This window comes from Adiantum capillus-veneris, chromosome 28 (genome assembly GCF_014529385.1).
Source record: "Adiantum capillus-veneris isolate H3 chromosome 28, ASM1452938v2, whole genome shotgun sequence".
Taxonomy (NCBI): domain Eukaryota; kingdom Viridiplantae; phylum Streptophyta; class Polypodiopsida; order Polypodiales; family Pteridaceae; genus Adiantum; species Adiantum capillus-veneris.
In genome coordinates this window covers 107058024-107083429 of record NC_140958.1, presented here as the reverse complement: position 1 = coordinate 107083429, position 25406 = coordinate 107058024, and the positions used below count along the sequence as shown (strand labels likewise).

General features: G+C 41.8%; 1 protein-coding gene and 1 pseudogene across 3 annotated transcripts; one reads left to right on the top strand and one right to left on the bottom strand.

Annotated features, from left to right (window-relative positions):
* The first annotated feature begins 8230 nt into the window (after positions 1–8230).
* LOC147421048 (uncharacterized) lies at positions 8231–25337 on the top strand (annotated as a pseudogene).
* Positions 9685–20330, bottom strand: LOC147421049 (uncharacterized). Of its 3 annotated transcripts, XM_086504828.1 has the most exons (5): positions 19880–20329; positions 10475–10530; positions 10318–10395; positions 10179–10241; positions 9685–10075 (listed from the first exon to the last, which is right to left on the bottom strand). In XM_086504828.1, the coding sequence occupies exons 1-5, from the start codon at positions 20097–20099 to the stop codon at positions 9812–9814; spliced, it is 681 nt and encodes a 226-aa protein (XP_086360954.1). In that variant the 5' UTR covers positions 20100–20329; the 3' UTR covers positions 9685–9811. The 3 variants fall into 3 exon arrangements, with proteins under 3 accessions (XP_086360954.1, XP_086360955.1, XP_086360956.1); XM_086504829.1 differs by lacking the exon at positions 10179–10241 and having other exon boundaries at positions 10300–10395; positions 19880–20330; XM_086504830.1 differs by lacking the exon at positions 10179–10241 and having other exon boundaries at positions 19880–20328.
* Positions 25338–25406: the final 69 nt, after the last annotated feature.

Sequence of the window (25406 nt, the reverse complement as noted above, 5' to 3'; positions counted from 1 at the left end):
CTCTTTAAATCGATCTTAGATAATCGAGGTAAAGATACAGCCTTTAATATCACAACTAATTACTAGCTCTCTCTCTCTCTCTCTCTCTCTCTCTCTCTCTCTCTCTCTCTCTCTCTCTCTCTCTCTCTCTCTCTCTCTCTCTCTCTCTCTCTCTCTCTCTCTCTGGCAGTAGCACAGAGAATGAATTACCTCTTCTGCTCTACGTCACCTCTGCACATCCTTTGCTCTACGTCAATTGCTCTCTCTCTCTCTCTCTCTCTCTCTCTCTCTCTCTCTCTCTCTCTCTCTCTCTCTCTCTCTCTCTCTCTCTCTCTCTCTCTCTCTCTCTCTCTCTCTCTCTGTGTGTGTGTGTGTGTGTGTGTGTGTGTGTGTGTGTGTGTGTGTGTGTGTGTGTGTGTGTGTGTGTGTGTGTGTGCGTGTGTGTGTGTGTGTGTGTGTGTGTGTGCGTGCGCGCGTGTGCGCGTGTGCGCTAGGCGAGGACTATAAGAACGCTATCAAGCTGCTATAACAGGTGTTGGTTGCTTGCTTTCTTGCACGCTTTTCGATCTCTTTTTTATTTTAAAAACCATTGCTTCCCAAAAAAAGATAGCAAATAGCTTTACTCTCCGGCTTGGAGTCAGCCAAAACGTAGCTCTCTCTCTCTCTCTCTCTCTCTCTCTCTCTCTCTCTCTCTCTCTCTCTCTCTCTCTCTCTCTCTCTCTCTCTCTCTCTCTCTCTCTCTCTCTCTCTCTCTCTCTCTCTCTCTCTCTCTCTCTCTCTCTCTCTCTGTGTGTGTGTGTGTGTGTGTGTGTGTGTGTGTGTGTGTGTGTGTGTGTGTGTGTGTGTGTGCGCGCGTGCACGCGCGCTAGGTGAGGACTATAATAACACTATCAAGCTGCTATAACAGGTGCTGGCAGCTTGCTTTTCTGCACGCTTTTCGATCTCTTTTTTATTTTAAAAACCATTGCGCTCCAAAAAAAGATAGCAAATAGATTTACTAGTTCTCAAATCAACTCATGCCAAGTGGAATACCTCCCCTTCCTCTATGGCAAAAATCGATCTTACATAATCAAGGTAAATATATGTAATAGGTAAGAAAAATATCATCTTGAGGGAGTGAAAGGATTTTTGTGAATTTTTATAGAGTGGAGGCACACCTGGCTTAGTGGAAGCTTGAGTGAGGACATCGAATGCATGAGATATATTTGTGGAGGATATTACAATATATTATGGATGGTAAAAATGCAAATTGGCTTACTTAGGCCTAGTAAAAATGCACACCTAAAAGAGTATACACATAATTCTTATATAGTTGAGTAATCAAAATAACAATATGGTTAGGCCCAATGTAAGAGAAAATATCTACACACACAGAGTGGACCATAATATTTTTTGGGTTTTTACTTTTTTGAAAAAATTTGGTAACGCGCATACACCTATGTACAATGAGAAGAGAAGGTGATTTTTTCAAACCTGTGCCTTGGGTAAAATGTTTTGTTGCTTTGTGAAGATAGTGTACCCAAGAGCATATGTTTTATTACAAGGATGAAGGGTAGTAGCTTGTTGTTCCAAAATTGGAATGCCGAAAAATGGCTATCACTAGATGCATTAGAATAAGTTTAAACACCATGGAAAAAGTCATATTTTTCCTTGGTCTATGTGTTGTAGAAGTGAGAATGCAAGACAAAGTTCATCAAATCAAATAGTGTGGCAGCACATCACTTGTTTGTGAGAATCCATATTGCGCCCAAAGCCTCCTATTAACAATTACTATGCCAAGAAGTTCTTTTTTGGGTAAGGCATCAAAGCAGCAAAATGTCAGTTTCTACAAGATGTTAGGATGTCACTCATGCAGACGATATAGTACCAAAATTGGTGGAACAAAATGGTGGTGCCTTAGTAGTATACATAGGCTTTGGTACTATACAGTGAGGATTTGGTAGTATACAAAGTCTTTGGTACTATACAGTAAGGGGTAGTATGCAAAGGCTTTGCTACTATTCAGTACGGAGTTGGTACTACACAGAGACTTTGGTAGTTACAGTGTGTCTTTGGTTCTATACAAAGGCCTTGGTTCTCTATACATTGGATGTGGTTCTTTACAAAAATCTTTGGTACTCTATACAAAGGATTTGGCACTTCACAAATTGTCTTTGGTATTGTTATGTCAGCATTTTATATTGTACAAGGCTTTTGTACTCTACATAAATGGATTTGGTACTGTTATGTGAGGAGTATCTGGTACTCTACATAAATGTCTTTGGCATTGTTATGTGAGGACTATTTGGTACTCTACATAAATGGATTTGGTATTGTACAGTATTGCTTTGGTACTCTATAGAACGGCTTTGTTACTCTACAGAAAGTCTTTTGCACTCTCGACGGGTTCATCATTTTTAGTACCCCCTATATAATGTGTGTTCGTGGGGTATTTAAAAAACTCCTCTTTTAACATTCCTAAATGAATAAAATGACCCCTTATTTTAGGATTTTTTTTTCCAAAATTGAATTAAAAACCCCTTATTTTAATGTATCTCTGTTAAGTTGCCTAAAATTTTACATTTTAAAACCTCTCTTTTCGAACTCACATTATACATTAACATGATTACATAGTGCACCCCCCGAGTTTGCATCGTACTTTGAGGTTCTGGTACGCTACATAATTGCATCGGTATTGTACACTAAAGCTTGGATACTCTAGAGATAGGGTTTGGCACTATACAGTGAGGTTCTGGTACTCTACAGGATGGCTTTGGTACTAGACAATGATGCTTTTGGTACTTTACAAAAAGGATTTGGTATTGCACATGCAAGCTTGGGTATTGTTATGTGAGTATTTTGTACTATGTACATAATTGGATTTGGTACTACCCAATAATGCTTTGGTAATCTACAAAAATGGCATTGGTTCTTTACAGTAAGGCTTTGGTCTCTAGAGAAAGGCTTTGGTACTGTACAGTGAGGATTTGGTACTCTATAGAAACACTTTGGTAGTGTGTCGTAAGGCTTTGTACTCCACAATGGTTTATTTTTGGTACTGTATAGATGCTTTACCATTTCTATGCAACAGATTAGTAAATTTGGTACTACACAAAGACTTTGAAACTACTAGAAAAGGGCTTGACCAGTGCTGTATAGTGAGTCTTTGGCACTACACATTTCATGTTTGAGAGTATACAAAAAGGAATTGATAGTGGGATAAGCGGCTTTGGTACCATAAAGAAAGACTTTGATATCATTGCTATGCCAAAAAATACCATATTTGCTATTGTACTATACCATACTAAAATATAGCAGGTTTGGTACTACATAAGACTAGCTTCATACAATATAGAATCATAGTTACAATTTTCTATTGTATACACCAAGCATAAAAGCAATGCATTTAGATAGTTTCCATAGGATGTACATAAGAAATTGCAATTGCAAAGAATTGTGATTGCTTGAGATTCATTGAGAAGATGCATAGGATGTTTCACAATGCTTTTCTTTCCTAGTGTTTTATTGCATATGTCTTTCTTGTTAGGTGAAACTCTAGTATTCGATGTCCAAAATGCATACACCAAGTCTCTTAATTCATTAATGATAATGTTGCCTTGAGGAAATTGTCTCTCACCAAGTGTTCCCTGCGTATGTTCCTTTGAAGAATACCTAATACATTGGCAATTTTGCTTTGGTTGAAAGATGCACCTCGGATCCTCTTCACAAAAAGCTCACTTGTTGAGTGAGGGACCGTAAGTTGCCTGAATGTGTTGTGTACATTTGAGAGAATTGCATCCTCGACATTGTTGCAACCTAAATTTTGCAACTCAAAGAACGTCTAATGATTCGATAGTTGTTGTTATATTTCATTGTTTTGTCAAGAAACACAAGAATTGTATTGTACAAAAGTTTCCTTTGATGGGAGAAGCTATAATACAAAGCGTTTATGGAGGGGGGACCGGCTCCATGTAAATCGGGTCCTCAATTGTTGTCAATTGTTCTATTTCAAGTATTGTCAATGCCAAATTAGCTAGGTGTGAATTGCTATGTTGTTTTCTCAAATTAAGTACTCTCTCGATGCTCATTAGGAACTTGTTCTTAATGAAATGCTCACTATGTTATCAATTTCTGCTACATACAAGTTACTAGTGCATTAAATTTACATCTTGTTAGGTGTAAATCTGGTATCTGATGTCCAAAAGGCGTGCACCAAATCTCTTGTTTCATTGGTGCTCGTGGTTCCTCACCACAAATATGGTTCACTTGAGATTTTTAGCACTCAAGCCATAGAGAAGTCACATAATCAATCTAGGGGGTGTACTTTAAAAGTACCCAACATGGTGATAGTAAGGGCCATTTTTCAAAATTTTCTCCATCTCTCTTTTGGTATGTACTTGGTGGAAAGTCTTCAAGGACCCTAAGAGGAGGAAGGACCTGATGCATGAAAACCACACAAAAACATTTATGTATTTATTTTTGTTGTTCATTGGAAGCCCTATTGTTTTCTTGCGCCAACACCGTGCCATAGCCAATCACATGTTCTTTGTTGACCTTGCTTTTGGTAATCTCACAGGAAGAGAAGGATCCCCCTTTTCTTTATATGTTCGTCTTTCTTGGTAGCCCAATAATTATAGATGTATGCTTGATTGGTAGGACATGGCTTAATGAAAGCGAGGTTGGAATGTATTCGTGTATAACTAATGTTGACCCTACCTTCTAGCACCTGGAGCGAGAGAAGCTAATGATCACACAAGCTGCTATCATCAATGGTACTTTCTATTTGCAAGGACACACAAAGAGAGAGAGAGAGAGAGAGAGAGAGAGAGAGAGAGAGAGAGAGAGAGAGAGAGAGAGAGAGAGAGAGAGAGAGAGAGAGAGCCAATCAATGTAAAAGCAAGCAAGGCGCTACTCAAATAGAGAGCCAATGAAAATGAAAGCAAGAAGGTGCGAGAGAGAGAGAGAGAGTAGTCCTATATGCACCTTCCAAGAGATATCCGAACATCATGGCAAGTCGTGTGCCACTTCACTCACACACACACACACACACAGAGCTTCATGGCTATGGTGAGAAATGCATTGTAGGTGAGGAGCGCCAGAGAAACAGACCTACGTGTCCCTCCCCCCCCCCCCCCCCCCCCCCTTCCACATCATTTCATTGTGATTGAACACTTTTGAAATGTCTAAAGTTCCTCTTTTACCTCTCATTTTTCAACCCAATTTCTTTTCCATTTGCTTTTTTTGCACCCTCAAACCAAAGTGGTGTCAAGGACAGCACTTTCAGTACCGTGGCGCACATTTTGGGATGATGGCACCATCTACTGGAAGGAAGTGGATCATTTGGTGATACAACATGATTTTAATCTCAACGAATACTTCTCATCATCAGAATATCAGAAGTTTTGTGCAACAATCCAACGCCTATCTCCAGTTTGGAGCTAGATTGGGAAGCTTGGCATTGGCCCAAAGACAAAGATTTTGGTTTCCCAAAACTTTAGATACATATAACAAGTTGATTTATAGTGGACCAACTCACTCCACTCAACAAATTATGGAAGGTGAATTGGTCAAAATAGTGGTTGAAGAGTGTGAACAGCATCTGGAAAGTCAAATGACGAAGCTTCATGAAATTATTTATGTAGAAGGTGTTATGGGGGGTTGTCCCAACTAGGAACAATGTTCTTGCTAGAGGGCTTGGCATAGACAGTTGCTTTGGGTGCAAAATAGCTCCAAAGGATCCCCTACATCTATTCAAAAACCACCATACACGGGGTAATGGGTGTATAAGACCTGGGAGGTACACTTCTTCAAGAATAATCTGGTTCTTGAAGAAAGAAGAATTTAGAACTCGGTTATTCTAGTCTGCACATAAATAACTAGATATTTCTATCTAAGACAAATTTGAAAAGCTCGGAACCTTCAAATCTTTGAAAGAAATTATTGTGGCTTAATTCAAGGATATTGTGTGAGAGAGAATTGGGCTCATATATGCAATAGGGTCAAAATTATGGTTTGCTTCCCAAGTCGGAGAGAATGGAAGCATGGAGTGAGTTGCATCAATGGTGATATTTAGTGGAAAGTCCACTTATCAACGATTTCTAGATTAGGAAAGATCAGGATTTCTTACATGTTGTAATTATACTGTCATGTTTGTTAAATGTTTCTCCCTCAAGGCACATATAGTGTTTCAGGTTGAGTGTACATTATTTGCTGATCAATTAATATAACATCTCTACTTACAATTGTGAGTAAGGGAAAAAAAACCCCAAATCAAAGTCCTTATTAAAGACACTGGTCTTTCTAGTTGCTCAATCAAGACATACTTCTAGAACTACCCAAAACATCATGCATGCTCAATTATAAGTTCACCGTTTAAGTTTTCAAGAAGTTCACCTTCATATTTGCTTGATTGAGATTCTCTTAATGATCTACGTACACATAGGATTGAAAGCGATGATCCTCAATTCCCATAACTGATTTTTGAAAGATTCTTAGTAGCTTAGAGAGGTCACTACAGTAAAAAATGTATATCACATGGATTCAATAGTAAGGATTATTTTATTCTATATTTTCTCACATTTTCACATACATAAAAGTGTTGGAAAAATGATATTGACAAAAATATAGATTGAATAAAAAAAGATCTCTTTTATTAGTGAAAATTTATTAGGTAAGGAGTTATATGAATAGTCATTGAATGCACGTGATATATAAGTTTTACATATAGTGACCCAACCCCACCCACCCACCCCCCCGGCCCCCCTCCGCCTCCGCCTCCCTCTCCCTCTTGGGCCTGTCACAAAGCTTGAGTGTAAATTGTTGGATGTAGCATGATTGTAGTTAATTGCTAGGAATTTCATTTTTCAACAATACATTCTCTTTCGAAGAATATCAAGAATAATGTAGAACATATGTTTTATACCCATAATTAGCTAATAGGAATCTCATTTTGAAGATTGTAGTAAAACAAATGAATTTTCTGTTAAAAAGCCATAATAGCAACTCTGTTAAAAAGCCATAATAGCAATACAAGCCACGTATACTCCTCTAAGGATAGAATTATTTGGTCTCAAAGTAAAGGTCAATGAATTTCAATTGCTAATAGGAAGCACAGAAGAGAGATTGGCATGAAAGATAAGGATAAGGTAAAATTCTCACATGCATGCAAAAGATTAAGGTGCTTCTAGGTTTTCATATGCATGTGAGGGCAATAGAAAATGTTGTCTTTATTGACTCAAAAGTTGAAGCATGAGGTGTGATATTGTGTACATGGACAAAGGGTTGAATGATACTAAGGAGCTAGAAGTGTTTCTCTAGAAGACTTGACTAGGGTCAAGCAAACACTGTAGACTCTCTCTCATGTTTGTGACTAGTATTACTCCCTACCAAAAAGTGACTCTTGCTTAATCAGGGATTAAATTAGCATTTCAATTAAAAAGAAGGATTTTTCCTCCATTTCTCCGATACAACGCGCATTTGGCCAGTTTAATGAGTTTAAAAATGGTAAAGCAAAATTTTGTTTTGCAAATGATCTCTAAAATAGAACGAACAATTGCACAATACCTCATTGAAAATCGAGGCAATTTACGCAAGTTACAATAAATAAATAATTTTTGGCTTGCCCAAAGGGCTAAGGCTTTAGAGGCAAACCCTCCTTTTAGCTAATGAAAAATAAGAAGTTTTAGGTTTGTATTTTTTTTTTTAATCCACTATCACAAGAAGTTTTGGGACAAATTCTCAGAATAATTCCCACATTGTGACTTACCTCAACATCATGAGCTTTTGTGAGGGAGGCACTGCATAACTAGCTAGGTACGATTGGGGGCAGGGGACCGCCGGCCCGGCCCACCGGCCCGGCCCACCGGCCCGGCGGTCCCCTACCCCCAATCGTACCTAGCTAGGTATGTGGTGCCTCTCGAGCAGAAGCTCATGATGTTATTCATTGTATGAAAAACACTGGAAAAGGCTCAGTTTTCCTACATGAGAAAATTTCTAAATCTTCTTGTGTATATATGCTTTTTTATTATTATTATTAAAGTCATGAAAAGAGTTCGAGAAGCTAGATTGTGATTCTTCATACCTAAGAAAGAAAGAGAACAGTGAAAGTGATGGTAGCCTATACCAAAGGTTTCGACATTGTCATGTGAAGGACAAGTGCCTCTTCAAATTCAAAGTCACGTTATAACTGGGCAGCACTAAGGTATTAAATTAAGGTGGGGTATATTGTGCTTAGTGAATTAATTATAGGCACCTCCATCAACCGACAATGGCTATGGCTAATAGTACTGGTTTTATGAATCTGCATACTCTACCTAATTTATCAAGCTCCCATATTCCATTTAGTACTCACCATACTGAGAATGATGTTGATTTTTCATTCTTTGATTATGGTGATCAAGAGAGAAGCCTTCCTGCTTCTCCCAAGCTTAGCTCAACATGGTGGGCGGCTCCTAGCTTCTCATATAATTGGAGCTTGAATCGCAGCAAACCCAAGCCAATCTCTGAGCTTGCCAGAGCAGTTGATGGCCACCATGTTCCATGGCCCATCATCTCTGTAGCGAGTCTGAGGACGCCATTAATACTGCTATTCTAGCTTCTGTCACTATTGTAGTACCAAAAAAGAAGGTACCCGCAAAATTCAGCAGATTTTTAAGAAGAATTCATAGAAGACAAAGATGCCTCCTTGCAAGGCAAACACTACAACTTTTAGACATTTTCTCACTTTGAGAAAAATGTCATTTTTCTACCCTTTTTTTCACCCTAATGTGTAAAAAACAGAGGAAGTGTGAATTATTTTTCTCATTGCTTTAAATTTTTTTTCAATGGTTAATTTTCTTATCCATGCGTCAAATTTTCTCATTCTCAAAGTGAGATTAAATCTCTTGCAAAATAAACTAGTGACGTGAAAAATAATCAAGCTCATAATTATTATTGTCTTTCTTCAATTCATAAGAGAAAAAATTGTTGACGCATAATAATTGTTGGTCCTATGGAACAAAAAACCAAATTCACAATATGAAAATATTTTTCACTCAAGACCTTGCAAGTTCATGGTGTGAATTTTTTCTAATCGAGGCTCTTAAAGATTGTACTATACCACAAAGTAGGTAAAAATTAGCACCATAGAAATATTTTCATTCTACATATATTTATATTGCTAGTGCAAATATTTTTTACTCACATGTCTTATAATGATAAATATTTCCTCTCTTAACTGAGAGAATTATCAATCTTGAGTGTAAATTATTTCCACTTTTGACATTGAAATTTTTTTAGTTTTAAGTTGATTTTTTTCTGAGCTAATTAATGCATTGGATAGGTAGAAAACCAGTGGAAATTTTTTATAGCTAGAGCCTTGCTCTTATTTTCTATGCAAAAGAGAGACATTAATGGTCACCGTCAGTGCAAAAAATTGAACAGGGTAAATGTTTTTCACTTCACAATGACAAAATGATCCTTATTCTCATATACAACTTTTTTGTAGTGATATTATTTAGACAGAAAAAGTTTACACGTTAGAAACATTTATACCTCTAATATATTTTCATAGCTATAAATTTATCACATATGGAAAGGAATATCTATCTTGTATGCATAAAACTATCCAAATTATTGGATAACTTCAATTCAAATATCTTTTATGGCTAAATGTTTAGTATGAAAACTGCTAATAGTGATCAATCAACTATCATACAAGCATTCAAGACTATAACAAGAGTAATTAACTTGTCCCACAAAATCTTTTAGCTTTATAAGTCAGATATGCACCTGCGCAATATATGTCAAACTGCCCAAACAAGATGTCAAAATTAGTGGCAATGTTTATCACCAAAGTTCCATAGTGAATTTGACTTTAAACAAGTTCAACTTCATCCTGACCCATATCTTTATTAGTGTCTTTGAGCTGAATCTTGTTTTGCCCAATGGCCCAACATACTAAAACATCCAATGCCTCTGAGTCTTGGCATTCTTTCTTGAAATTAAACGATTCCTTCGGAGTAGTCCATTGCAACTCTTTTAAAAAGTCAGCTAGTTGCCTATACATGACATCTATATTGTGCTCGCCCATTAGTTTAAGAGCTATCGCTTCTTTTGTTGTCATCTTAAGTTCTCCATTCTGCAAAAGTATATTACACTTGTGTAAGGACCTTGACAAAAAATCTATTAAATTTACAACACAACACGCTCATTTGTAAGACCAAAGATGTTACTAGCAATACATGAGTCAATAATATGACTTTCTTATGAGAAGGAATCAAATTCCTCTTTTTAAACTTGCAAACCTGCAATAAAATAGAAACAATTCACAACATTAAAACATGCTTGATTGGATTAGTATACCAAGAAAAGGGCTTGTACCAGGGTAGAGATATTCTCTTTGCTTCTAGTAGGAACTTTGGTAACTCTTTTAGCTTTTCCACTTTCTCTTCCTTCTCCCTTCAAAAACCATTCCATCTCAAAAACATTACAAAAATAGAGATTTGAAATCTCTACAAAGTGTTGACAATGAGCAGACCCTTGAAATGATGACATCATTGTGAGATGATTTCTTGTTTGTGAGATCCTTTAAAGCTGCAAAAACAAGAATTTCTTGAGCCCTTTCAAGGGGGACGCCCTTTAATGAAATCAAATCACCAATATCAAACCTTTTTCTTTGAAGGTCTCTTTGTTTTCACACTATAAGTAAACATATAGATACCATTCAAACACCATTAATAGATAGAGTTTTGTTCTTCACACTTTATGTTTGGGACAGTTACCACAAGCTCATTCAAGCACATCACCTTTGGCCTATTTTGTGATATGGTAATGAGTGGTGTAGTATCACCATCCTAAAACAAAATTGACATTAGCATGCAAGTCCCAAGATTTAGCTCAACAAGATAACAAACCAATGATGTCTACCCATCCAGATGTCTCCATATCACTTTTGTCATCAATGTCTACTAATAAAAGGTTAAGAACCCTCATAAACTATCATCTATAAGCAGAAAAGTAGGTCTCAACACATGACATAACCAAACTAAAAAGAAATCCTCACAAAATACTTGATGATTGAAATGCCATGGTCTTCACTAGCTTCTGCCAAATCAAATGTCTTCCATGTCGACTATTCACCAACACCAATAAACATAGCCAAAGTTGAGGGATTGCATGTAACTAATTTTGTGGAAAAGATCACAATCTACCTCTCTCACTTCTTCGTTTGAATGATCCAAGTGAATAGGTAGATTTGCACTTAGAGGAGAGTCATTTCTAGAAATAGAGATATTCAAAGTGGATACATGTAAGGCCCCTAGTGGGACTGCCTTTGAATGAGCCTCCCAACCCCCCTTTATATAGCCCCTGGACCTCATTCCCTATCCACACTAGCAGTCGGCCCCTTGGGCCTGGTCCTTGACCACTGGCGTTTATGCCCTTGGCATGAAATTACTCCCTCCTTGGAGAAGTGTTTTTGTCCTAGAAAACAAAAGTTGGAAACTTCTTCTTAAGAACACTAATGTTTTCCCAAGTGGCACTTTCTTTAGGTTGATATTTCCACTTGACAAGAGCATGTCGACGCACATGATGATGCATGCGTAAATCATGATAGTTGAGAATACATTCATGTTCATGCGGTTGGGTAGGAGGTTCAACGAAATCAACCAAAATTTGCTGGTCAACAACATTGTTGCTCCATGCAAGCATTTTCATAAACGGCTTACATGAAAAATCGGATGAATACGAGAATGTAGAGGTAATGAGAGTTTGTAATCTCGATTATCCACTCGCTTGAGTATCTTGAAAGGCCCACAGTATCTCGGAGATAATTTAGGTAGTATTGTAACCTAGGGAAGTGGAAGAGGTCACCTTGTCATTATCATGGACGCGCTTCTCTTGCGGTAAGTAAATCTTCAAGGTCAAAAATTTATCTTGTGCCCAGCTATACAATTCAACTCGGTCTTTGGGTAATTTAGGGAAGAATTTGGGCCGCTATGTTTTCTTTGAGATTAATTGTCCCCTTTTGTATATGAACGCGTGAGGCTCATGATACCCACCCTTCACAACTCTAGTAGTATTTCTCATATCCCCAACTATGATAGATTGGTTAATATAATAATATGTATCTCTCTCTCTCTCTCTCTCTCTCTCTCTCTCTCTCTCTCTCTCTCTCTCTCTCTCTCTCTCTCTCTCTCTCTCTCTCTCTCTCTCTCTCTCTCTCTCTCTCCTCTCTCTCTCTCTCTCTCTCTCTCTCTCTCTCTGACCCTGTTGCTCCCGCGCCTGCGCGCCCCCCTGCTGCCCCTGCTGCCCCCGCGCCTGCGCGCCCACTTGCCGCTCCCGCACCCCCGCGCTCACGCCTGCTCTGCACCCCAGCGCTCACGCTGCTGTGCACCCTCGCTGCGGCTCGCGACCCATCGTGCTCCCTCCCCGCCCCTGCTACTGCGTGCTCCCGTTGCCGCTTTCTCTCTCCTCCTGTGCTGCCCAGCCCCCCCTTCGAGCTGCCTTTGCAAACACACCCCCCCCCCCCTTCTCGCGCTCCCCCCCCCCCCCCCCCCCCCCCCCCCCCCCCTTTTCTCCTCTACGCGTAGGATGTCCCGCAGCCCCCCCCCCCCCCCCCCCCCCCCTTTTTTTCTTCTACGCGTAGGAAGTCTTTTTATTTTTTATTTTTTAATTTATTTTTTATTTTTTTGACCCCCGTCCCCACCACTTTGTAACTTTCGGGCCTCATAGGTCATTATGGCCTTTTGAAGACTTTAATATAACATTTCATTTCATTTCTACCATACTTTACTCCCCCGCCCCCCCCCCCCCCCCCCCCCCCCCCCCCCCCCCCTTCACTTTTGTTTTCACACACACACACACACACAGAGTTGAGCAGATTGAGGGTGCCTGGCCACACCGCCTCGCGCTCCACCACTCGTCGCCAGTGTGGGTGCACATGTACATCCAGTGACTCCCAGCCGCCGCGCCCGCTGCTAGGGTGGGTGCACACGTACACCTAACTCCCTTGCGGACAGCGATCAAGCATGAGGAAGATGAACGATAAAGCCGACCCCCTAGAGGATGCCATTCAAAAATGCAAAGAGGAGATGACGGAGATCATGACCAAGATGAACCGCAACCTCTGGGCCAAAATAAACATGCTCGAAGGACGCGTGCCGATCCAAGAGAGCAAGATAAGCACGCTGGAAGACCGAGTGACGACCCAAGAGGAAGAGATCGTGTCACTCAAGAAAGAGCTCGCCGAAGCATGATCAAGAAACACACTGGAAGAGGGCGAACTGCAACCCTCAGTAATCGAAGAAATCAACAGGATCAAGGAGCAAGTACGGGCCATCAAAGAAGGAGAAGAGAAGCATAAAGAAATGACGATTTCTTGGGTGGATGTTCTTACCAAAACTCAACAGAAGGCGGACGAAGCCGAGAAATGGATCAAGGTGGCCAAGAAAGGAAAAGGCCAAGAGATAACGCCCATGCCCACACCCAACAACATCATTAATCAGACACTAGAGGAGGAGCAGAGGAGAAGGGTGCGCGCTTTATATGTGAGAATTTGCGGTCTTAAAGACAAAGGCAATGTGGACGAAGAAGTAAAAGAACTCACAGCCTTGATGGGGATTCATGAGCCGACGCACACAAGGGCATGGAGAGTGGGCAACATAAAGAAAAATGGAAGCAGTGGAGAAACCTCAAAAGAAAGAGCACTCATCCTCCGTTTTCCCTCCATGGAAGCAAAGAAGTCATTCTTGAAGAAAAGACCAACTCTTAAAGAGACTGGCATCTTTCTCGGGGATAATCTCACCCTCTCGCAGATCGCTCATATGCAGGAAGTAATGCCGGAGATTAGAGCGGCAAGGGAAAAAGGCAAGATCACTTTTTACCGAGACGGAAAAGTGGTAATACTAGAACGACGCTCCACATGACGGTGCGAGACTTATGGGACCACACTCAAAGTAGCTGCCTGGAACTGCAATGGATCTATGCGTCTTGATGTGGGTGCCTTTGAGGATAGCTTTACTGGAAGAGACATCATCTTTTACTCTGAGACACACCAGGCCCCAGGGAAATCCATGCCTCACATCAGTGGATACAGGTGGGAGACAGCCTACAGACAGGAGACATGCTCAGAGCACAGAGGGCGGAGCTCGGGCAGAGTGGCAGTGTTATTTAGAGAGGATCTGCAGCCACTAATACATATAGCCCGCAAGGATGAGCAGGCTAGGTACATGTGGGTGAGACTGAAAGCAGAGACAGGAAGATACCTCTACCTAGCTATTTGCTACTTTCCCCCAAGTACATCAGTTTATGCATCACCCAGAGGACAATCCCCTTTCTCTATTTTGGATGATGACATATGGAAGTTCTCTAGGGACGGTGACATTATCATCCTAGGGGACTTCAATGCTAGGACTGCCCATCACCAGGAAGTGTTTTACGATAATTTAGAGGAGATGCTAAGAGAGCTAGATGTTGTAGAGACGGGCCTTTCCAAACTATCACACGATGTGGAATGTACTGAGTATGGGCGACACCTGATAAACATGGGCACTGCACATGGATTGGCCATCTTGAACGGCCTACAGAGATTTCCTGCTTCGGGAGGTTTTACATGCTTCCCACACAGACATGGAGCCAGCACAGTGGACTATGTCATGGCACAGCCGAATCTCATCTCTAGTATCCAAGATCTCACAGTTGAGCTCAGACAGGTCGGGGTGGTAGTGGATCATGCTCTGGTGTCGATGACCATCTCCTTCCGGTTCAGTGTAGCACACAAGCCACGAGTAGCAGCCCCTACTCGCTACACATTCACATGGGAGACGGATTCTGTATACATGGACGGAATCTACAGACACCTATGCACTGAGGACCCGGGGCGACCTCTGGAAGAGCTAACTACTATACTGACACAGACATTACATGAGGCAGCAGCAGAAGATACCCACACACCCAGCCTGAGCAGAGCCGCCGATCAGGGATCATGCCTCAGAACAGCTAGTACGATGAGGAGTGCCGCCAGACTAGAGCCAGACTTCAAAGGGAGGTGTTGTTGGGGGACGTCACTCACAGATAGTCACAGATTGACTTCCGACGCCTGGTGCGGCAGAAGAAGAGGTCTTTTTTGGCTCGACTCGAGCAGGATCTATATCAGCTATTCTTGAGTCAGGACTTGCGTGAGGCGTGGCGGCTCTTTCATGAGCAGTCCCCCCCCCTGCTATTTCCTCCACAGAGACCTGGGGGCAGTATGAATCATCTTTGTACACAGTACCTGGACAGCCGGCCCTCCCCAATCCATGCCCACACGCATGTGTCTTTTTCACCGCTGAGATGGTGAAGAAAGCTATTGACAAGATGAAGACTGGGAGAGCATATGATCATGATGGCCTAGTCGCTGAGCATTTCATGCATGCCAAAGACCTACTAGCAGAGCTTCTAGCAGTTATGTTTAACCGGGCCATGTGTGAGGGCCTACCAGACTCTTGGAGCCTATCTACGATCGTACCTATCTTCAAATCAGGAGACCTATCTACGATCGTACCTATCTTCAAATCAGGAGACCCCATGGAGCCAGGGAATTATCGCACTATTATGATTGGGCGCACACTGGCACGGTTGTATGCATCCATTCTGGAGCAACAGCTGAGTAGATGGGCAGAGAGGGAAGGGATACGTGCAACTGGGCAGGTAGGATTCAGGAGAGGGTTCTCTACTCTTGACCATATCCTAACACTCAGGGCCATCATTGAAGAAGGCAGATCTCATAGGAGACGGATCTATTGTAGCTTTGTGGACTTCCGCAAAGCTTTCAACACAGTACCCAAAGCTACACTGATGCGCAGACTACAAGAAATGGGAGTACCCACAGAACTCATTTGGGGGATCATGGCATTGTACAGATCAGTAGTAGGGCATGTACGCACCCCGGAGGGACTTTCTACACCGGTTCACTCCACTATTGGGATGAAGCAGGGCTGCCCGCTCTCTCCTACTCTTTTCGGTATGTATGTAGATGAGGTTTCTTACTACATTGACAGCAATGGGGATAAAGGTGCTCAGCTGGCAAGAACATGGATTCCACTTTTGTTATATGTTGATGACATAGTGTTGATCTCCGAGTCCCCAGAAGGAATGCAATATCAATTGGATGCTTTGCATACGTTTGCCCACGAAAGTGGTTTGTCTGTCTACCTAGGTAAAACCAAGGTTGTAGTGTTTAATACCACCCCACAGCGGATCAGGAGGTCAACACCTACATTCACATACGGCCAGGAGACGGTGGAGTACACAGACGCTTACACCTACCTTGGAGTGGTTTTTAGCGGACCTGCATTCTCACTCAAAAGAGCAGCAAAGACCAGACTTACTAGAGCCCACGCAGCATTCGGTAGATTGGAGAGGATGTGTTCACAGGTTCACTTTCAGGAGCCCCGGACGAAGCTCTGGCTCTTTGACACCTTGGTTGGTTCAGCATTTCTCTATGGAACCGAGATATGGGGACCTTCATTGGATCACCACGGGAGGCCGGGTCGCTCAGACGAATGGGGGAACATGGAGAAACCTCTCGTCTCTATGATCTCGCGGCTCATTAGAGCCAAGGCATCAGTACCACGGGCCATTATCCGAGCAGAGCTAGCGCCCCCCCCCCCCCCCCCCCCCACTTGTGGTGGAGGCGCTCACCAGATCAGTCTCCTTCATAAACCGCACATGGGCACTTCCTAGAGACAGATATGCTCGCATAGCACTTGAATCCTCTTGACAGCTAGCCATACAAGGAGATACAACATGCTGGTATGGGGAGATGACATCATGGTTTCAGGCACATGGGTTCAGCATAGACAGGCTGCCACCATTCCAGTACTCATTGGATGCACCATCTCTCACTCTTCCACTATCAAAGATCAGCAAGCTCATCCGCCAAGACCTGACCCAGCTAGACACGAGGAGGACATGGATACAAGAGGAGGACATGGATACAACCAGCACAGGAATTGGGCACGAAGATGGCTTTCTACAGAGACCACCTCCTCCAGCTTACGGAAGATGGTTTTGTGGCGAGACCCAGATACATGGATACCACTTGTCTCATGGGATACGATGTGCTATTGGACAGTTACGCACATCTTCTCACCAGTTGCGGATGGAGACTGGGAGATACAGCGGAGTACCAGCAGAGGACAGGACATACCCCTTGTGTAACATGGAACCTGAGATAGAGATACACTATACATGCCACTGCCCCGTCTACTACGAGATACGAGGCCGCTTCCACTGCCTGTTCAGAGAGGGTTTTGGACCACTCTCAAGAGTCATGGGATACGAAGATCAAAGATGCCTGGGTTTGTTCTTGCTCGAGCTGCGCAGACACAGAGATAGCCTAATGAATGGCGAGGCTAGCCAGTCTCAAAGACGGATCACGGACTTCTTCACAGCAGACACGGGACAGCCGCAAGAGCCACTCCCACAGTAGAGCTCCCCCCCGTCTCACACCAAAGGCACACTGATTGACCGAGCGATTGAACTGGGGAAATCCAGGCGCCCGCAAGTGCGAAGAACTTCACAGCATCGACGAAGGCTACGACAGAAAATTCAGAGCACGCTGGCCAGGCATACACGACGCCCGGTCAGACTACTAACCATGGAGGAAATTGATGAGATTCGCCAACGAGCGATGCTAGATCTCCTGTGATTCAGCTATCCCAACAAGCTGCCCATTATTCTGCTTAATTTTTGCTTGACTCACATCGACCAACTTAGGACCCCATAGTATATATCTTTGTTTTGTATTGTTGTTACGTTATTTTGTTATTTTGTTACTCTGACTTTGTATCAGATCCACCACTTTGTAACTTTCGGGTCTCATAGGTCATTGTGGCCTTTTGAAGACGTTTATAACATTTCATTTCTCTCTCTCTCTCTCTCTCTCTCTCTCTCTCTCTCTCTCTCTCTCTCTCTATGTAATCCCTCTTTCACCAGTTTGTAGCGGATTGGTCTCATAGGTTATTTTGGCCTTTTGAAGGCACTAACATAATAGTTGATTTCATCAAACCCCCCACCTCCCCTGCCCATTGCCCGTCCTTGCTTATATACCTTAGATATGTTAAGTAGAGTTTCTTTCGACTCTAGCAGCACCTCTAGATTTATCTTAGTATCTCTTTTTTGTACCTCTTGAAGATGTTAATATATCATTTCATGTCTCTCTCTCTCTCTCTCTCTCTCTCTCTCTCTCTCTCTCTCTCTCTCTCTCTCTCTCTCTCTCTCTCTCTATCTCTATGTATGTATGTATATATATATATATATATATATATATATACACACACACACACACACACACACACACACACACACATGCCACCCTTGAAGATCATCGATCATAGTCAATCTCGGATAGCCTTCTTGCACCTTGTGCGACGCAAGAAGCGAGTGTTCCGAGCTCAGATGGAGCGGGACTTATACTAGTTGTTCTTGAGAAGAGACTCAAGAGAGGCATGGATTCTCTTTCACAAGCACTCCTTATATACGTAGACACCCCTTCCAGATCCTCTTGAGCCATGTCCGTGTACAACTACCTTCTTTACCACTGAGATGGTAAAGACAACCATTCACAGGATGAAGACCAAGAGAGCATATGATCATGAATATGGTCTAGTAGCAGATCATTTTATACATATATGCTAGAGATATGTTGACAAAGGTTCTTGCAGTAATGTTCAATCGTGCATGTGTGAGGGTCTAATTTAGATCATGTCCATCTTCAAGGCAGGTGATCCTACGAAAGCTAGAAACTATCATACTATTATGATTGGACACACATTGACATGGTTGTATGCATCTATCCCCAAGCAACAGTTGAGGAGATCCATAGAGAGTGAGGGTATACAGACAGTAGGACATGCAGATTTTAGGAGAGGCTTCTCCACTCTTGACCACATTCCGACACTTAGAGACATCATCGAGGAGGGGAGGGCACACGAAAGATGGATTTATTGTAGCTTTGTGGATTTGCGAAAAAGCATTTTACAATATGGTGCCAAGAGCCAGATTGATGCGCAGGCTACAGGAGATGGGAGTAGGGGAGTATAAGCCACCTCTTTATATCACCCTCTTGTACTAGGCACCCATTGTATCAGTGATCACAAATTATATCACCCTCTTGTACTAGGCACCCATTGTATGAGAAATCACAGATATTCCACACAGTACCAGCTAGTAGCACTCCTAGATTCATTTTTAGGATCTCTTTTCTGTACCCAAACATGGTATCAAATTCACCAATTTGTGTCTGTTTGGTCTCATAGGTCATTATGGCCTCTTGACTACATTACTATGTCATTTCATTTCATTTCTGTCTCTCCAGACTTTGGACAAATAGAGGAACAACCACCACTGCAAAGCTCGGCTCATGCTCACACCAACAGTACTCTCATTGACTGAGCATTGGAGATAGTGAGATCTAGATGCTTGTGACTAAAGAGAGGAGGTTCGTAACATTGATGGGGACTGCAGTAGAGGACTCGAGACATACTATCTCGACATCTAGAGTACAGACGAGGATAAGCTCATGACCCATTATATCACCCTATTGTAATGGACACCCATTGTATCAATGATCACACATACCCTACATAGTTCTAGCTAGTAGCACTCGTATATTCATTTTAGCATCTCTGTTTTGTACTCAAACATGGTATCAGATTCACTAGTTTGGAACAGGTTTAGTTTAATACGGTTTCACTGGTCTCATAGGTCATTTTGGCCTCTTGAAGGCATTAATATTTCATTTCATTTCATCTCTCTCTCTCTCTCTCTCTCTCTCTCTCTCTCTCTCTCTCTCTCTCCAGAAGCTTCATATCTCTCTCTCGCTCGCAACATTTCCCTCACCTTTCCGCTAACGTCAATCTATTTCCAAGCATGACCAGCAGCTCTTGATTAAAAATGTCACCTATTAGACGCGGCGGATGGTGTTGATCTTGGCAGAAATTTGCGATGGGAGAGCGATGGGAGCCCTGCTGAGGCCAGCTCCACCCACTACTCCGGCAGGCAGCGGTCCTTCGCCACCTTTTAGCAGAGTGTCGTCGGTGCTGACTGTGCTGAGAACATTCTTGCCATCTGTGCTGGGCAGGGAGATAGTGTCTCTCCATACAGATGTGCCCATAGTCCATTGGATGGCGCTAAAGGACGCCCAGGAGGCGCAAGTGTAGTTGCTAGAGTACGTACTTGCCCTCCTTGAATGGCCAATGAGCACGAGGTGATGGCACAGGCGAGACGAAGTTGCTGGGCAGATCAGCTAGCGCGAGCAATGTCTGCCCTAGGCTGCGATGCACAATATGAGCCCGAGGCTTTCGTTTGCTAGTGTGGTACGCTTCATGATTACATTGTTTCTGTCAAGAAGGGAGTGGGGGGACCAGCGATGCCTTTCCTCAAATGCCACAACTAGCGTGTTTAGCAGTAGCGCTCCGGCCTCTGCATATTATTGGCACGATTTCTTAAAACTAGGAAAAATTACCAAAATACCCCTCTAATTTGTGAAAATACCCTTGTATTTATTTTGATTGGATTGTTCATTTTTTTTAATATTTATAAGTTTTTCACAATTGAGATCCACTTTTGAGGGCTTATCATGTAATTTTTTGTAATTTGTCACAAATTACCTCACAGAAAAAGCAAGTATGTCTAAAAGCAATTATGTCTAAAAATAATGAAGCAATTCATCTCTAAAGCCGACATAACAAACTCAAGTTCTATTTTTAGCATATCAATCTTCTTATGAAAAGCTACAATTTTTTGTATCTTCACAAAAATTTAATCTCACAACCAAGGGCATTTTGGGAATTTATGACAAAATATTGGGGGTATTTTGGGAATTTTTGAAATATGAGGGGTATATTGGGAATTTCCAGAAATTAGAGGGGTATTTTGGTAATTTTTCCCTTAAAACTATAAGGGCGCTTGTTCATGACCTAGCTTGGGTTCAGATGAGCACGGCGGCCAAAAACACGCTTTACACCTTCCTCCACCCTCCTTGTTCACAAAAGGCGGTAGCAACATATAATCTTTGTTTTCAAGCGCCAATATCAATGACAAAGCAGTAGGCGAGTGGTGAGGTTGAAGGCTTCCATCACGTCCATGCAGGCTCGATCACGATGCACCGCAAGGTTTCCGAAGGGGGGGGAGGGGGTTCACCAGTTTTTGTGTGGGTCCGGATATGAAGCAAATAGCTTTTTCTGAATCAAAACAACACCTTGCACGATTGGCATCCCTTTTGTTTTCCCTGCCCCCGACTCGTCTGAGCCCGACCGACCTTAGCCTGCATTAGTAGGCCGCAACGTTCTCAAGCTTAACATCATGGGAAAACGCCACTACTTGTTGTACTCATTGCACCGCACCTAAGGACCTAGCGTGTGCATGGAATGGGTGTTGCTACTGACGAGGATTGCACTTGCTTAATAGCCAAATAGAAAAATCTTGTCGTATACAAAGAAACCCTAACATAACAACTTGTGATCACGCTTGTCATCGAGGATCGTGTTGACTATGGACAAGCTAGTAAGCGAAACCCTATTGTGAGAGAGAGAGAGAGAGAGAGAGAGATGGTATGTTACATTACCACCTTCTAAACGCCAAAATGGCTTGTTTTGGTAGAAGACAAAAACGCCTTTAGAAGGCCCAAATGATCTATATTGTCGTGGGAATGAAATAAATGATATATTATCTCTTTAAGAAGGCCAAAATGACCTATATTGGGGGAAACCAAATAAAATGACATAGTAACATCTTCAAAAGGCCAAATTGACCTATGAGACCAATATGTTACAAGTTGGTGAAAGAGGGATGTACAAATATTGAGAGAGAGAGAGAGAGAGAGAGAGAGAGAGAGAGATGAAATGCCATGACATGATATATTAACGTCTCCAAGATGCCTAAATGACCCATGAGACCAATATGTTACAAGTTGGTGAAAGAGGGATGTACAAATTGAGAGAGAGAGAGAGAGAGAGAGAGAGAGAGAGATGAAATGCCATGACATGATATATTAACGTCTCCAAGATGCCTAAATGAGACCAATCCATTACAAATAGGTGAATTTGATACCATGTCTCAGTATAAAAAGGAAATACTAAGATGAATCTAACAGTGTTACTATTAGGAACTGTGTGAGGTATGTGCGATCACTAATACCATGGGTGCCCAAAATAAGAGGGTGTTATAATGGGTAGTTCATCCAGCCTCATTTGCACTCTGGATGTCAAAGCCTTCTTTGAATAGATAGTGGAAGCGACCCCGTAGCTCGTAATACATTGTGCCCTGACATATATAATGTATCTTCATCTCTCACTCTATATAGCACATGCGACATATCGTGTTGACTGTTGTTATCCCTTTGAACCTACCAACATCAAATCTCAAGTTGTTGTGACGATGAATGCACCATAAGCAGCACATTGTAACCCATGAGAGAGAGAGAGAGAGAGAGAGAGAGAGAGAGAGAGAGAGAGAGAGAGAGAGAAGGGATGCACAAATTGGTAGCTACTATAAAAATTGAGGATGTATAATCAATTTGAAAGTGTTATTGAAATCCACATCTAGAAAGTGCATTGTGATTTTGTGTTGTAAGTATTTTATGTCTAATTATTGTTATTGAATACCTTGATTGAACATGTTCAAAGTTCCTAAAGGGCCATGGAAGAAAGCTCGCAAAATGTCATATCTGATGTAGGCGAGGTTGTGAGAGCTGCAACCCAAGAGGGGTTGAAATCATATGGGCTAGTTGTAAAGGGGATCGGACACATATGTTGAGCTTGACACAAAGTTCTTGGAGAATTGGATGGCCAAGCACGAAGTAATTTAGTCCCTTGGGTTCCCTTGTGCCAACTTCATGGTCACAAAGCTATCCGTCTAACAAGGAGAAACAATATTGAAGGCCTGGTTCATAAATTTTGGCATCGTGTGGCACATACATGATGTGGATTTACCTGCCAAAAAGAAGTGCATGTTACCCACATATGCCATACTACACATGTGCTTCTTTCTACCATTGCACAATACACGGAACAAGGTGATATATGAAATAAGCAACACCATTTTTTGAATTTGGTTGCTAAAACCTGGAAATGATGAGCCTAGATGTGCATGACCATGGCTAGAAATAGGAGATGTAGTATTGGTTGTAAGCAACTCCTCCTGGTCTACTCCATCCTTCAATGTTGTTGTCGTGTTCAATATAAATGCATAACAAAAAGCAGTTGAGCTAGGGTTTTTGAGGAGAGTTGCAACCACAGGTTATCGGAATGCTCAATGAGAAAACAAGTGGCAAGATTTTGAAACATGTTTGAAGGTGCTTCGTGGACGGTCTCCGATTTAGAATGCCATTGATGCCAATGCCATGCCTACTTGTTTTAAGAAAGAGACATTAAAATTTTGATAAGGTCATAGTAGAGCTCAATATTTCAACATTTAAAGAGTTTATCACATTAAAAACCTTTGCTAAACGAGTGCTCAATTTATATATAGCAGGTGGATACTCATTTTGGTAAAAGCGGCCCACATTTTATCTTGCTTGTAGTGCTCAAGTTAGAGAGAGAGAGAGAGAGAGAGAGAGAGAGAGAGAGAGAGAGAGAGACGGGGGGGAGGGGGGGGGGGGGGGGGATTTGTGCTCACCTAAAAGTAGAAAATGCTTGAAGCTATCAAAAGTAGACAAAGAGAAGATATATATTTCATTTTTTCTTGTGGTAATTATTTAGAAATGGAGAAAACAAGCCATGAAAAATAGATAGTGCAAGATTTGAATTTCTTGTTTAAGCTTCAAACATTATTTTCTCTTTACATACATTGCCCACCCATATGAAGGATAGCCACCCCGATGACATCACACTCATGTGGTAGCCTCATGAGCACATGTTGAAGCTCTATGCCACATCATCAAGCAATGTGAAGATAACATAGATCAGGTTGACATGAGCTCTATTCATGTGTTGAGGTAGAAGCACTCTTGAGATGGATGAAGGAGTTGAGAGATTTGTGCACTTGTTAGGTCCTTTCCAAAGTCTCAAGAGGACGGTGGAGCATAGCTTGAGAAGCATAGATGCATGGGCATTGGTGTAGAGAGAGAAGCCAATCCACCAAGAAACCATAGTGGAAGCAGCAGCAACCAACTTAAAGATCCAGCTTGGAAGGAAGAAAAAAGAATGCTTTTGTCCTTCAATATGGTTGTTGGTATGTACAATATAGGTTACAGTTAGTCATTGATCCCCATACAAAAAATTTAGATGACAAGAAAAATACTTATTGTGAAAGATAGCTACTTAGAATTATTTAAGTGTGGAGCTCAAATAAGAGTGAAAAAAATTATGGAAATATCCGATGAAAATATATGAAAGTTGTGATTGTGTGAGAAAAATTCATTCCGTGTATAGTTGTATTAAAAAAATTTCCGTTGAAATGCTACTCGAAGGTAAGTAAATATACTCATGGCAAAAAAAACACATGAGCTTGTTTAAGGTATAAATATTTACACATAAGAAAGTTGGTATTTTTACCTAGAAATTTTTATTTCATTACTTGAAAAAGATATACTTAAATTTTTCACTCAGAAAAAAGGGATGTAAAAAAAATGCCATGCGTAAAAGACATAATATTTACATTCACGTGGAGTCTAAAAAACGTTATTCACATTGTAGAGTGATAAAAGTGATATTTACGCTCAATTTTCATAGGTGTAAATATGTCTAAAACTTGCAGTGAAATAATCCATGCATTCTTCACTAAATCGCGCTCTGTAAATGCTTCAAAATCAGCTTCCTCACAGGCAATTGAATGCGGGGATGCACAAAGTATTGGGCACCCACCTGCTAATTGCGCAATTCCTCGCATTAAGCAATGCTTCCGATCAAGCTCTATGAGCGCTTCAAGGTCGGGCGGAATCGCGGATGAAACAAATTTAGCAGAAACTCCTTGCAATCCAGTTCCAGCTGAGTTCAAATCGCCTTTTTCGAACGCTGGAAAATCGCGCAATTCTTGCGCAATTCCTCGCCTTCAGCAAGGCTTCAAACGGCGATCTCTGAGCACATCAAGATCGGGCAGAACCGCAGATGAACCAAGTTCAGCTATTGCGCAATGTTTTATTGACAGCCCACAACATTTAGGCGCAGCGCCTCGCTATCCAATGCCACCTGAACTCAAATCGCTGTGTCTAATTAGCGATACAAAATCGGGCAGAATGCTCCTTCGCCCATATCCCCTAAATGGGCATCGCCCACAAGTTCCTGCAATCTCCCACCATTGCATTCTGCTAACGGCAGCGTCCTCGGCACCACATGAACTACCTGCAGCAAAGAGTTGATTCGCATGAGCTCGCAAGGAAGACCTTCCTGCCTTACCGCATTACCGTCCTCGGTTGCTAAAAAAGTGTGAGAGAAGGGAACTCAGGCTGTTTACACACCTTCCGCCCAAGCTTGGGCGTGAAGACGTGG

Bases quoted from the DNA above. Each gene is read 5' to 3' on its own strand.
- LOC147421049 (XM_086504828.1), bottom strand. From the start codon at position 20,099: ATGGACTATGGGCACATCTGTATGGAGAGACACTATCTCCCTGCCCAG. The intron at 10,396-10,474 runs GTCTGCTCATTG...TGGTTTTTGAAG, and splicing joins ATGATGTCATCATTTCAAGG to GGAGAAGGAAGAGAAAGTGG. The intron at 10,076-10,178 runs GTATTGCTAGTA...ATACTTTTGCAG, and splicing joins AAGTCATATTATTGACTCAT to AATGGAGAACTTAAGATGAC.